This window comes from Mastigoproctus giganteus, chromosome 8 (genome assembly GCF_048544385.1).
Source record: "Mastigoproctus giganteus isolate SK-2022 chromosome 8, ASM4854438v1, whole genome shotgun sequence".
Classification (NCBI taxonomy): domain Eukaryota; kingdom Metazoa; phylum Arthropoda; class Arachnida; order Uropygi; family Thelyphonidae; genus Mastigoproctus; species Mastigoproctus giganteus.
In genome coordinates this window covers 36,824,541-36,840,245 of record NC_143582.1, presented here as the reverse complement: position 1 = coordinate 36,840,245, position 15,705 = coordinate 36,824,541, and the positions used below count along the sequence as shown (strand labels likewise).

The window sequence follows — 15,705 nt, the reverse complement described above, 5'->3', positions numbered from 1 at the left end:
GTGACTCCATTATTTTCCCTGGAATAGAAGTTAAACTAACAGATCCTGTAATTACTTGTGTCGTCCTTTGATCCTACTTTGTGAATTGGGGTCACATTTGCACATCTCTAGTCCATGGGTACCTCCCCTTGAGTCCAAGGAAGCTCTCATAATTATGGCTAAGGGTTTGCTTACTTCCTTTGCTGCCTCCTTTAATATAACTGGATAGATCCCATCCACCCCGGGTGCATTTTTATGTTTAACTTCAGCAATTTCTCCTCAACTTCGCTCTCAGATATTACAAAATCATTAAGCTCCCTGTTAGAGTTTAATAAGCTTCTGTTCTCCACTTCCCAAAAGAATTCCTCATGTGTGAATGTTGATGAAAAATACTGATCAGTTTGTCAGCTATCTGAGCAGGATCGTCAAGAGTCGAACCGTCAATATCAATTGGATGATTCTGATTCATCCCCTTTCTTCTAGAGTTTATATAAGTAAAGTCCTTGCTGTTTTTCTTAGCATCCTTTGCCAAAGATTTCTCGTAATCTGCCTTCGCTTGCCTGACCTCCTTTGTGATTTGATTACAGACTGGCTTATATCTTCCATAGTCTTCTGTGTCGCCTGATAATTTATATGTGTCCCGTGCATTTTTCTTTTCTGCTATGAGTCTCATTTGTTCATCTGACACCTCCTTAGCCAGGTGGGCAGGAGCAACAGTACGTAGCACATGCTTCTTGATTACACCGGGGTTCGAGCCCATGATCACCAAATACGGAGGATGCTGAAAGGTCAGAGAATGACCACCGCATATCCCCAGAGCAATATGGCCTTAGTTGCTAATGCTCCTAAAAACCAAATAACAAACAACAAACATTTGTTCATCTGACCTGCATTTAGGCCTAAACCTTGAACAGTATTTTTTAATCAGTATGAAAAGTGTAGTAGCTTCCATGATTAATTCTTTGAATGCTTCCCATTTAGAATTTGTTGATGTTAACATCATTAGTTGGTCCCGCTGTATAGAATTTTATACAGCGGGACAGAGCCTGAGACCACTATGGTAATTACCCCACATTAAGTAAATCCCACATTAGTACACTGTGATCACTGCCGCCTAGTGGTTCCTTTATCTGCAAATTATTAATGCACGAATAATAAATAAGATCTTTATTGTAAAGTTCATCAGTACACGCAGGTACCACGACCCTACAATACCCTTCACGGCATCATGCCAGGGGTTATCAGTGCTGATAACCAGATCAAGAGTATTACTCTCTCTCTGGTTGTCTCTCAAACATGCTGCTTCCTAAAACAGTCATCCAATAAATCCAAAAAAATATTGCTAGTGTGGGAGTGACTAGCCACAAGTTCCAGTCAATATCTGGGAAGTTAAATTGCCCCATTATAATATAATCTTATTTACTGGCCCACTCTATTTCTCTGTACAGTTGTTCATTGTACTAATTGGAGGAATTAGGCCTATAACACACTCCTACTCTCAACTTGGTTTTCCCAGTGCTGATGTCACACCAAACTGACTCAACATTGCACTGTCCATAGTAGTAGTAGTAGTGGCACTTGATGCAAGAAAGCAAGTGTAGGAGCTTATGCAGCATCAGCCAAAAAAAAAAAAAAAAAAAAATCACACCATACCCTCCAATTGCCTGTCCAGTTCCTCCTTAAATTTATTTAACCTATCAACTTCCACAACGACAGATGGAAGTTTGTTCCAGCAATTAACCACCCGCTGGCTAAAGGCAAATTTCCGCACATCTATTCTACATCTATCCTTTCTTAATTTGAACTTATGTCCCCGTAGGTTCGTATTCTGAACAAGTGGGAGGATCCCATCAGAATTCAGCGTGCTCAACCCATTCAAGGCCTTATAGACCTCAATCAGATCACCGCGCAGGTGCCTAGTCTCCAGCCACTGCAATTTGCAGAACTTAAGCCTCTCTTGGTAAGAGGATCCCTTCATTCCCCTCACCAATCGTGTTGCTCTTCTCTGTACACGCTCAAGCAAATCTACATCCTTCCTAAAATGAGGCCTCCAGACCTGCACGCAGTACTCAAGGCGTGGCCTGACCATTGCCTTATACAGAGGGACAATCACCTCCTTTTCCCTGCTAGCAAAATTCCTATATATCATTGACAAAACCCCATGACCTGCCCTAGCAGCCTGTCTACATTGCTCAGAAAACTTCATATCTGACTGCACAATTACTCCCAGGTCTTTTTCATTTTCTACCACCTTAAGTGTAGTACCACACAGTTGGTACGTTTCTCTGGGGTTACTTCTACCCATATGCAGTACTTTGCATTTGTCAAGGTTAAACTTCAGTTGCCACTTCTTAGCCCATCTGCCCAAATTATCTAGATCCTGTTGCAGTAGCACACTGCCATTACTGTCATTAACAACCCTGCCAACCTTCGTGTCATCTGCAAACTTCGACATTAAGCCTGATATACCTTCATCAATATCATTGATAAATATACAAAACAACAGTGGACCCAACACCGAACCCTGTGGGACTCCACTAATAACATTAGTCCACGAAGAGCAGCACCCATTGATTACCACCCTCTGTCTTCTCCCACTTAACCATCCTTTTATCCATTGTAGCAACTTACCCTTAATACCATTCTGCTCCAATTTGTACAGTAGTCTTCCATGCGCAACAGTGTCAAAAGCTTTCCTGAAATCCAAGTATATGATATCAAAATTATTTTTTGCATCCAGTTCCTTTGTGACCACATCATAATAACCAATCAAATTTGTCAGACAAGACTTTCCCTTAACAAACCCATGCTGTGTCTGAATTATTGCTGCAGTCTTGTCTAGATGATCCTGCAATGCATCTTTAACCAGTGACTCCATTATTTTACCCGGAACAGAAGTTAAACTAACTGGTCTGTAATTATTCGTGTCACCCTTCGAACCTCCTTTGTGAATTGGGGATACATTTGCACTTCTCCAGTCCGTGGGAACCTCCCCTGAATCCAAGGATGCTCTCATAATTAAGGCTAAGGGTTTGCTTAGTTGCTTTGCCGCCTCCTTTAATATAACTGGATAGATCCCATCCGCCCCAGGTGCCTTTCTTATGTTTAACTTCAACAATTTCTCCTCCACTTTGCTCTCAGTTATTACAAAATCATTAAGCACACTGCTACAATTTGATAACCTTCTTCCATTTTCAAACTGTAATGATTCCTCACGTGTGAATGTAGATGCAAAATACTCATTCAGTTTGTTTGCTATCTGAGCAGGATCATCAACATTCGAACCATCGATGTCAAGTGGACCAATCATATTCAGCCCCTTCCTTTTAGAGTTTATATAAGTAAAGAAATCCTTGCTGTTTTTCTTAGCATCTTTTGCCAAAGATTTCTCGTAATCCGCCTTTGCCTGCCGAACCTCCTTTGTGACCTGATTACAGACTAGCTTATATCTGCTACAGGCTTCTGCGTCGCCTGATAATTTATATGCATCCCATGCATTTTTCTTCTCTGTCACGAGTCTCATTAGTTCATTTGATAACCATTTAGGCCTAAACCTTGAACAATATTTCTTCATCGGTATGAAAAGTCTAGTAGCTTCCACGATTAATTCCTTGAATGCTTCCCACTTAGAATTTACTGTTTGTAACATCGTCAGTCGATCCCACTGTACAGAATTTAAAAACTGTCTGAGACCACTGTACTCCCCTTTACGGAAGCAAAAACCCTTTCCTTTACCCCTGACGGTAGTTACCTCTTTGAGTAAATCCCACTTCAGCACACTGTGATCACTGCCACCTAGTGGTTCCTTTATCTGCAAATTCTTAATACACGAATGATCACTGCTGATAACCAGATCAAGAGTATTACTTTCTCTGGTTGCCTCTCGAACATGCTGCTGCAGAAAACAATCATCCAATAAATCCACAAAAGTCTGACTAGTGTGTGAGTGACCAACCCACAAGTTCCAGTCAATATCTGGGAAGTTAAAATCCCCCATTATAAGACATTCTGATTTACTGGCCCACTCTATTTCTCTGTACAATTGTTCATTGTACATCTGTGTCAATTGGATACACTTTCTTAAATTTTGTGTTTTTTAATTAACAGCATAACTCCTCCTCCTCCCTTTCTATCCACATTGTACTCCCCAAATTCCAATTCTGCATTCCTTATATCTGTGTGACACCACATCTCTGATATCCCAACAATATCCGCCTTTGATGTCTTGACCAGCACTTCAAATTCATCAAATTTATTTACTATACTCCCAGCATTGGTGTTCATGCACCTGTTTTGACTCTTAATTACTCTAACACAGTCTATATATTTAATTGTCTGTGATGACATCCAACAGTTCTTGAAATCCCCAGCAATTTGCTTTCTAAGCTACTGCTCATTCCAATAAAAGCAATGCAAGAATCACTTTCACCTCTGCCTGCGGCTGCTAACCGTTTAGTCTGTGAATCTGCCCCCCAAGCTAGCAGTTTACTGATCCACCTAACACTGCCTCAATAGCATCAGCAAACACTCTTACACCCCTTTTATTTAAGTGTCTCTCTTATTAACGAGCACAGACCAGGCTGAAAAGAATTCTACACCATGAGCCTTGCACAGTCTCTCCTGGGCCGAACTGATTGACCAGGTTCTCATCGTGTCTGGGCAGAATTGCAGGCACTTTGAAATTTAACACTAACACAACTTTTTTTCAACATTGACCTGTAGTTGTTAAGTAAATCTTCAGATCTCCTACTCTTAATGTCATTAGTGCCAACGTGTACAACAATATCACCCTTTGTGCCCTTAAAAGATGATATCTGCTGTACATCATCATCAATTTTTGCTCCTGGCTGACATACTCTGGTCCTATTCCACCTATCCTTTTTACACAATAACTAACTCCTGTGGGACCAGCCCATTCTGCCTTGGAGATTGCCACTGTGTTGCCTGATGCACAAGAGTGAGCTCTGGAATTAAGTTGGGCAGCTGAGATCTTGATGAGTCCCCCAATTTAATACCTTCGAGGGCATCTATCCAAATCATCAAACTCTCATAAGCATCCATGAGAATGCTGAGTTGGTGCCTAATTTCTTGACACTCTCTGCACCTAGTGCATACAAAGAGATCCTCCTTGGCTATGTCATGTCCTGTTCCAGAAAGTCCACAAACATTTCACAAATCGCACATTTTTTTAGACTGTGATATGTTGGAGAATCATCATCCTTGGTTTTCCCCCGAGTCACAGCACTGATGCTACTTTGTACCCATTGCTCTGCTGCTCTAGTCTGGGGCATGATATCCAATTGAATACTATTGATTAACAATGAAAATTAATAAGATTAATAAATTTAATTAATTAATTATCAATACTACACTATCTAATAGATTCCTAAATGCAGTGATACGTATTACGCTATCTAGTTTTACATTAGCGCTACCTATTTGAATTCATTACCACTCATTCTATACTATAACAATGGCAGCAAGATTCAAACAAAACAACGGTTTTATGTATATTAAGTAGTAACCTACAAAATCTCTATCTAAATTAAGAATAAAAATAACGAGCATAACTAGGACTATAAAGCTACTTATAAAGTACAATATAATATGACAATTAAGTAAATAAAATGCCAAAAAACTTATGATTTTTTGGAGCTTGTAATGATACTCTGTGGCATCTTCTCTAAAAATTAGTCATAAAATTGAACTACAAAGGATAATTTGACATGCTTTAGGTTACACATGTTGTGCCACTGTTTTCTCTGCCTACAGTGAAACCCCTAGCAATCATACCCATTGTATTCATACTACATACTTACCTTTCACCTTCAAATGAAAACCTATTCACCTTGCTTTTGCTATGACTATCAACAAGTCCAAAGGGAAAACATTTGAAAAGTTGGGAATCTATCTATCCCAATGCATATTTAGTGCAAGGCCAGCCCTATGTTGCATTCAGCAGAGCCCATGCTGCAGCTGATGTCAAAATTAAAATAGACCCCATTACTGGACAGGGACAGTTTCAGAACTATGAAGGACATTACACAAAAAAATATTGTTTACAATGAAGTTTTGCAATAAAGTAATAAAATAACACATTTGTAATTAAAAGGAAAAAAAATTAAAATTAAAATACAATAAAATAAAATTGCAGCTTTAGCTACACATGCAACTAGCCGGCGCCTCCGTAGCCAGGTGGGCAGGAGCTGCAGTGCGTAGCACACGCTTCTTGATTAGACCGAGGTTCGAGCCCATGACCACCAAATACGGAGGATACGGAAAGGTCAGGGAATGACCACCGCATATCCCCGGAGCAATATGGCCTTAGTTGCTAATGCTCCTAAAAACCAAATAACAAACAAACAAACAAGCAACTAGTATATATACAGTATAATCAGAGTTAAATTAACAAATTAAAATTAAATTTATAGGTTATTTATAGTTTATACCAATAATAAATGAGTGAGTCCTACTCGGCTAACCTATTAATTTAATAGGTGAGAATATAATGAAAACAGTAATATTGTATTCTCACCTATTAAAATAGGTAAGGATACAATGAAAACAGTAAAAATTATCAAAAATCTCTTCTTCTTTATATTTGTACTGGTTTTCATTGTTTTCATTTCAAGATGTGAATTACCCACTCTGCTGACCTATTAATTTAATTGGCATTTGTAATTTAACTTATGTTATGTTTCGGCAACACATGGTTATGTTTTGCATCCATCAATTATTGTCTTGCTTGAGCAGTTATAGCACTCTATTTTAAGTGTGTTATCAATATAGCTTCCTCAACTATGAAAAATATGCAGTTGGCTAATTATTATTATTTTTTTTTTTTTTCAGAAAAAATGGCTAAATGACTATAATTCCAAAATCATAAGAACAGTTGGCAAGGAACTCCAACGTCAAAGACATGTGAAAGGATTCCAGTGGTTAATGGCAAGAACAGAACAGATTCCACTTGATCATTTCACATGTAAAAATAGTGCAGCAATCTCCTCTCCTGGTATTTTTAGCTTTACACTTACTCTTTTGTCTGTTGTAAGAATATTAAGTATTACAATTTTGTGCTTCCTTGTAATTAACAGTTAAGTGCTGTTAATTCTTGTGGCAATTCACAGAGCTTTGTAATGTAATATTTTGTAGAGAGATTTAACTATTTATGTCTCAATTTTACATATTCAAAAAATTAAATTATTTTTATGTTAAATTTTACAGCATTCAGATATCGTTCATAATATTTTTATTAGGAAGTTATTGTACAACAGTATTATGAATGATATAAGAAGACAAACTGTTCACTCTGTAAGAGTCATTGTACATAATACTTTTCTATATATATATATGTGTGTGTGTGTGTGTGTGTGTGTGTGTGTGTGTGTGTGTGTGTGTGTGTGTGTGTGTGTGTGTGTGTCAAATAAGACTAGTTGTGAAAATCCAAATTAAAACTAATCTTGTTTCTGTCATCTAGCACAAGTACAGAGTGATCATTTTAAATGAGAATCTATGAAAATGCAAATAAATAATGTACATGTAGTATCCTTTATTCTGTGCATGGTATCACTATCCATTAACAACCTGTACAGCTATCAAAATGCATGCTTACTGCAGGCTGTAAATGAACATAGCATTCAGCACAGAGGAGTGTTTGTGCTGGAGCTTCACCTCACAACCGAGTAATTTAAAATGGAATGTGATTTTTGTAGGCAAGTTCAGTATTGTAAGGTATCTCCAAAATCTGTGATATGGAAGCCTATGAAAATGTTCAGTGAGACTGAAAATTCTGTGAGTCATGTTCACACATCAACTGTTGTGACTGAGGGATATTTAGCACAAGTTTGGGAGAGCCTGGCAGCAAGCTCAAGTAATTTGCTATGAAAGCTTACACAACAAAATGGATGTTATACAGCAGTTGTTGTGCATCAGTAAGAAAATTAAAATTGTTTATAAACAAAGTGCATGTCATGTAGCAATTTTTGTAACCAGATTGTGGAAATATAAGCCATTACTGTGGATCATTATTATCTATAGTATATGGGAAATCCTCATACAGCACATGAAACTCCCCTACAACATCTGAAGATTGCTTTAACAACACCCTGAGGAAGGGATTCCAAAGCATGGTTTCAGCAAGATAGTGGAGTTTGATGTGCAATAACTGCTGTGGGATTGTACTGCTGAGTTTATGTAAAAAGTTTCACAGAAATTCAGCAGTACACTGACTTAGTTGATGAATTCATGGGACACTTTACTGAGGAAGAGATTGTCCAATCAGGTTTCAGCAAGGTAGTGAAATATGTCATATCTCGTCGGTGTTTATGGTCGTGCTGTCGCTAAAATTTGGAGATTGTATAATTTCAAAAGGAATATTGCCACCACATTTGCCCAATTTGTCATCACTAGACTTTTTGGTGGGGGGGGGGGGTTGTGTCAAGGAAAATTCTCACAATAATTCATGAATTCTGGAAGAAATTAAAAGCAGCATTTACAGCAACACTCCCAACATGCTGTGGGCAGTGTTTTCGAACTGTTTGTTCTGATCGCAGTAGTGATCATTTTCAACGTTTTTCATGACAAATTAATAAATAAATAAATTTTTGTTTATTCTCTAAAGAGCTGAGACCAGAAGAGTTTACCTATTCATTGTGACTGCATACATACTGAATTATTAAGAGCAACTGCATTTTTAGCTTTACAATGGGCCATGTATTTTTTGTGGCAGTGTAAGGGCTCAAACGCACAACCTCCTTACTTGTAGCCATGTACATTAAGTATTAGGCCATGGCAGCCCAGTCAAGTAAAATTGGAGAATAAGGAACGTTACTTGTAAATATCATGTCTCTAGCACTCTTTTACTTAAAGTTATTCACACATTCATAGGTTCTTGGTTCTCCTTTAATATAATTGCCCTGTATTAGTGCCATTTCATATGTTCACTTAACATTGTAACTTGCATTAAGAACTGTACTAGCTGTGAATTGTAAGTATTTTAAAAGGTATTTAACAGAAAAACGTACAGTTAAATCTGGTTAACTTGAAATGCAAGGGAAAAATGAATTCTGAATTAATCATTTTGATTTATCTAATTTTTTTTTAAATAAAAGGGTATTTACTGCTAATTGCCCATCATCATTGCCTATCCTGTCCAAAATTTCTCATCAGCTGTTGTTATTTAGATTATTTATGGGCTTTCCTGTGTTAGATTCGTTATTGACTTACTGGACTTGTTATAACTTCATCTAACATGTCTTATGCCTATATGCATGTGTTTACAGGTTGATTTGCATGTTGTGTAGGCTAAGAAACTAGGAATAGCTTATGTGGTAAAACAGTACTCACTCTGACTGAGATTGGCTAAATATTGCTTTGACTGAAGATGTCTTTAAGAATTCTATCTTTATCTACATTTTTCAACCAAGACCTCTCTAAGCAAGTGATTAGTGGTGAACAGCAGAAACATCAAACTATTATAGTGTCGTGAAGGACCAATGCCAAATGCTGTACTTATAAAAATATAATTAATTCAAAAGATTTGCTCTTTAAAAAATATTTAAAAACAAATGAAGAAATAATTAAATATCACATTAATTTATGAATTAATTAAACCATTAGAAAACAGTTATTGTCATTGTGCTATGCAAATAACAGTCTTGGTTCTAATGTTCATAAACTCAGCTAAAACATTATAATATGACACATGCCCTCACCTGTTTCAAGACATAAAAATTTAACAGAAAATATAGAATACCCTTGATATCTGTCAGATATTTCACATCCTTAAAGGGCAGTTTATATCTCAGTTAATTATTTGCAATTGTGTTAAGTACAAAAACTCTCCCAGCAATTTCTGTTGGTCACTATGTATTGAATCATTTATAACCATAAAACAGATGAGCCACAACTAAATAATTGTAAATCAATTTATTCTGGAGGTAAAATATAGTCCAATAAAGGTATTAGTATTAGTAGTGGCAAGTGATTCAAGAGAACAAGTTTATACAACATCAGCAAGAAAAAAAAAACACCTTCCAACATCAATTGTTCAACTCCTCTAATAATTTGTCTAACTCTTCCTTAAATTTATTCAAACTATTTACGACGGAGACCAATGTGATTTTTAATATTGCACTCTGACCTCCAATACATTCTATTTGTTGACTAATATATGAAAACTAAATGCACAAAAATATGGATCTTCATTATTCACAGTAATATACGAGTCGAGTTGTTTGGAAATATTTTGTTTGCCTGTATAGTAGTCGCATCAACGCTGTTAGAGTTTGTTTGATAAAAGCAGCACCACCAGGTTGCCATTGCAGATAACGGCTACCATACATATTGATACAAGGTAGTGTGATTGTGGTCACTGTGGTGTGGTTATGACGACAAGCACAACTTCTCGGTACAGTTACAGTATGTGGGAGAGGCAGCATATAGCTTTTACAGACACCACTAAATTGTAGAATGTTAATCCCTTTAGCTCGTAATTTGTGTTAATTGGACCACTCATGAATTAAGAGTTAAAGGGATTAACATTCCACAATAAATCCACAATAATTCCACAACAAAAGCTTTATCTTTATGATTGTGACACTGTCACCATTTATTTATGTTAAGTATTGTTGAATAAAAGAAAAAATATTTCGGTTTTTTTTATAAAATAATTGTGATTTATATTTTTGTAATTATGATTTATATTTAAAATTCATTAAAAAATTAATGATCGATAATTACTCTAGTTATTTGTAATCCCCCCCCCCCCACACACACACTTCCTCACAATATGGCCATAAACACTAGTATGAGGCCATTACAAGTTTTCCCCCGGTAAGATTTTTTTACCCAGTCCACCTCTGGGAACAAGCTTGCATCTGCTGTTGTGGAAGTGGATAGTTGAAATAAATTCAAGGAGGAACTGGACAAATTATTTGAGAGGAGGGATGGAGAGGTAAGGTTTTTTTTTTTGCTGATGCTGTATAAGCTTGCTTTCTTGCTGCTACTAATACTAATATGAAAGGGATGCTCTGCATGATTTCTATTGTTTTCCTTGGATTACTGCTTTAAATCTTCTGTTGCTAATGGTTGCTCAGATTGTGTCAGTGAAATTATTCTTGTAGTGATGAAATCCTTTATTTGGTATTCCACTTTAAATCTTATCCTTTCTCTAAAACTTGATTTATATATATATGTAAAGGGAAAAGGAGAAATTTTCCAAGTGACATAAGACATTGTAGGACTTCCGCTGTAGTTTTGATAACATCAGTTCAAATCCTTCCACTATCATTTTTTTAAATTTTTGCTGTTTTTGATTTGCATAATCGATTATGGAAATAATAAAATTTTAGGACAAAAAAGCCTCAAACTATGTCATTGTTTAGTGCAATTGCATCATTACTACATAGTTAAATTTTAAAACAAACCAAAGCTTATTCATTGGGCATCATTATAACAACTCATACTGCAAAATCCTTCACAACGAGTAGCCTTTCCTTTATACTTTGATTAAGTAACACTTGTCAATTAGAGAAGTCTGCTGTTAATTATTCTCAGTTGAATACCACCCCCCAAGACTGGACTGTTTCAAAGCTATTTGGCCTCTGATTGGTGGGCAGGTAGATGCCCAAAGATTTTTGCTGACAATGTGGGTAGGTACTCAAAAGTATAAAAGCTTTGGATACTTACCCACCCACTGATGAGATGAGATGCCAACTAGCTCTGAAGTGGTGCTATCTGGATGGTGGCTGTCAACTGAGAACAAATAGCAGCAGACTTCCCTAATGGGAAGGAGTTACTTACTCAAAGAGTAAAGGGAAGGCAATTCATCATGAAGGATTTCACAATATGATATGTTATGATAATGATGCCTAATGTACAGACTTCAGTTTTTCTTAAAATTCAACTATATAGTAATGATGCAATTTCACTAAACAATGTCATAATTATGGAAATAATTCAATTATGCCCATCACTAGATACAAATACAAGAGACTAATAAGTCATCTGTTTTTATTTTAACCCTTGAATTGATGATCTTGATAAACCACTTCCTCATCATACTCAATACACTCCAGTCAATGCCTCCCATGGTCTTCCGACAATGTTAGAAGAATTCAGAATAATCTTGGTTCTGAGACAGCTCTAGGTTGGTCAGTGGAGAAATGCCATTAGGGCATTTCTCCAGTTGTTCTCAAAACCTGTGCTCCTAAGCTTGCTTCTGTTCTGTTTCAATTTTTACACCTTCTTATTCCACTGATGTTTTTCCTTCTGCTTAGAAATTTGCTCATGTCCAGTCTCTAAACAGGGTGACAAATCTGCCCCTTCCAATTATCACCACATTGCACTTACCTCTACGCTTTATCTGGAAAATTTCCATCTCATCAATGATCACTAGTATGGATTCTGTCAGTGATAATCCACTGGTATATTGACTATGTTACTTATATTTGGATAAATGTGATGAAAAAAATTTGGTGAAACTTCAAGCAGTTGCTCATGACATTGCTAAGGCTTTTGATTGTGCCTAGTATAAAGGTCTTCTATACAAGCTCCCATCTTATGGACTGCCGACTGTTTTTGGTAATTGGGTATCTAGTTTTCTTTCTAAATGCTCACAATGGGTGATTTTAGACAGCTTTATGGTCTAATTTGACTAATGCTGATGTTCTCCAAAGTTCAGTTCTTTCTCCCACTCCTCACTAATGCTGGTGTTCTCCAAGGTTCAGTTCTTTCTCCCACTCCTGAACTTTGTATATTAATGGACTTCTTCCATTGACTAGAAATCTTATCTACAGTTTTGCTGATAACATGCTGCATTCCATCTTGCACATTGAGAAACCTTGTAGGCACAAACTTCTGGTGGTGGATATTCAAACTTCTTGAATATCTACCACAAGTTCCTTAAATGCTCCTCCAGTAATTTTCCAGTGAGGCAAAGAAAACTTAGCTAACTTCAATCCTTCTAAAGCTCAGTACTCTCCTGTTTCTCACAAAAGTGTACTGCTCCACTACTCACTTCAATAACACTCAGATTTCTAAACAGGATCACATATCTCTATTAGGGATTACCCTGACTTATAATCTCTCTTGGAATAAGCACATCACAAATATTGCTTCCTCTATATCAAAAAAGCTGGATTTTCTTTTCGTTTTCAGTATCGCATTTCTTCTAAACAACCATTCACCCTTTACAAATATTAAATCTATCCTACCATAGAATAGTGTTCCCATGTCTGGGGTGGTGCCCCCAAAACTTCTCTCAATTCCTTGACTTCATTCAAAAGAGGACAGTCAAGTTAATTAATGAGTTAATAAATAAATTCATTAGTAAGTAATGATCCATTTCTTACAAAGTCAGTCTCTTCTCTTTTTTAATATTGATTTAGTTTCTGCTGCATGCCTTTTCTATGGATACCTCCATGGGCACTGTTCTGCAGAATTGGCATTTGTAATTCCCTCACTCTCTACCAAAGCAGTCTGAACATGTGCCACAACTATTCAGCATCCATTCACTGACCAACTCACAGAACCAGCTTTTCCTCTTCCTTGTTTATCCCTTTTACGTCTATTCTCTGGAAAAGTCTTTCTTGAGATGTTTTTTCCGAAAATTACAATCTACAGAAATTCAAGTCTGATATCAACAAGTATCTTTATCTTCTCAGCAGCTTTCAACTCGTGCATGGTACTAAGTACTACAGGTTCTTAATACCTTTCATGTTTGGGGTTTCACAAAAAAGAAACCAACAAAAAACTGATTTTTTGTCTGTTCACTTTCATCAGCATTTAAGCATATAGGCGCCTTAATAAATATTAGACATTCATTCAAAGATTGCAGAAATGTTGATTTTGATTCTTAACACTTTTCATTTGTAACAATATGGTGATGATTTTTTGCAATTTTTTTCTGAAAATTATAATTCTGCATTATATATTATCAGCCATGGCTGCCATTTAACATAAGCATACTGAAGCCAAATAAATTGTAACTATCCACACTAAAATGGTGTGGAGTCTCTCAGAATCTAACAACCATGTTGCTTGCGCCCAACTTGCCACAGCCCTGGGTATAATGGTGTGGGAAATGTTTTTTGTGTTACACATTGGGATCCTTGTTACTAATGGAATAACATTTGGATGCTACAGGTTATCTTTTCTGATCAGGCATATCCCTTCGTGTCTGCAATATATCTGTCTGAAAAAGGGTTCTTCCCACAGGATAATATGCCATACCAAAAGGTTAGAATTGTACAGACACAGGTTTGTAACCCAAGAACATGAGAGTGAATTCAGCCTACTGTGGTGGCTTCGCCAGTTACTAGATCTCAATCTAACTGTGGAATGAGATAGAACAATCTCTTCAGAGTAGAGATCACAATCATCTAGTTAAGTCAACGATGATCAGCATCCTAGAGGCATGTCCCCTTTAGCTTTCCGATCAGTCCACAATGAATCCAGACTGATCGGAGAACTAAAGGAGGAATCTGCTTGCTGTTAGGTAGGTGTCCCTAATAAAGTGATTACTTCGTGCAGATTGTCTAAACAGTCACCATATTACAATTTGTATAGTGTTATCACTTTGTCTGTTTATTGTCTCTTACACAAATCAAAATTATATTTATTGTTAAAAGGAACATTATCATCTGAAAGAAATGGATGATTATTCAGAGGAGCACATTAATTATTCATTCAATGTTGAGTAATGAGAATAAATTTTATTCTTCCTTTCTTCTCTCCTGACTAGGGCAGCAGACCACTTGATTTATGAACATAACTAGGCATGGCTGGGCAGTCCTTCCCAAGGGCATTTCTCACAGTTTGGAAATCATTGCAACAAATGATGTACAGATTATCTTTCCTAAAAGACACAATTTAGAATTTCTCATGTGAAAATGAAGTGAAAAATGTCAAAATGTTTATTTTAAAAAATATACAGACTGTTTCAATTAAATTGCAATTGCTTATTTTTAGGTTCAGGTTGTTTGTTGTCTGGGCCTTTGGCATTATATTTGAGTTAAAAATTTTGAATTTGATGTTAAAATTAGATTAAGTGTTAATGTTTAGATTTTATGACTTTTAAATATAAATTTGGTCTACTCAACTGCCTTTTTTTATTAATGGGATTATTGTTCTCTACCCTTGGTTTAGCCTAAAAACTTCATCAGTGTACTTCTGAAATGAACATAAACTGATTTATTTGAATAAAAAAAAACAATTACAATGGTTGTAACATGGGTAGAGGCAAAACACAATGCCCACATATAGCCAGCAGGTCTACATAGCTAAACACATGTGCTGAAGAGTAATTATCACATATAACCACCAGTTTTTTTTTTTTTTAATATATATATATATATAGCATTCATTTCAATAAGTATACTGATAACTTTTTAGGCTAAATTGAAAACAACAATCCCATTGATAATTTAATTTAGAAATCAGAAAATCTAAATGGTAATAGTTGAATTTTAACATGAAATTCAAAAATTTCAGCACAAATACGACAAAAAAAAGGATTCAGATGACAAATAGTCAAAACCTAAAAATATGGAAAATGATCCTGGTGCCTTTTAATTGAAACACCCTGTATGTTAGTACTTTTTTTTTTTTAAATTTCCTTTGTAAAAAGTTTTGTTATATAAAAAGCTACATTCAGTTCGAAATGTGGAATTTTTTTTTACAATCCTCAATCTTCTTAAAACTAATTTTACATTTAAAAAAAAAAAA

The 15,705-nt window shown here is 36.1% G+C and overlaps 1 protein-coding gene across 2 annotated transcripts in view; it reads left to right on the top strand.

Moving 5' to 3' along the window:
* LOC150081448 (xaa-Pro aminopeptidase 1-like) overlaps positions 1–14,839 on the top strand; it is a 231,893-nt gene extending 217,054 nt beyond the window's left edge. The window contains exons 20-21 of one of the 2 annotated variants that reach the window (XM_090379308.1): positions 6,829–6,991; positions 14,723–14,839. In XM_090379308.1, the coding sequence (XP_090235434.1) occupies positions 6,829–6,991; positions 14,723–14,739 (180 nt within the window). In that variant the 3' untranslated portion in view covers positions 14,740–14,839. Of the gene's footprint in view, positions 1–6,828; positions 7,147–14,722 lie in introns of those variants that run through there. The other variant, XM_090379305.1, reaches the window with a different exon arrangement.
* The last annotated feature ends 866 nt before the right edge of the window (positions 14,840–15,705 follow it).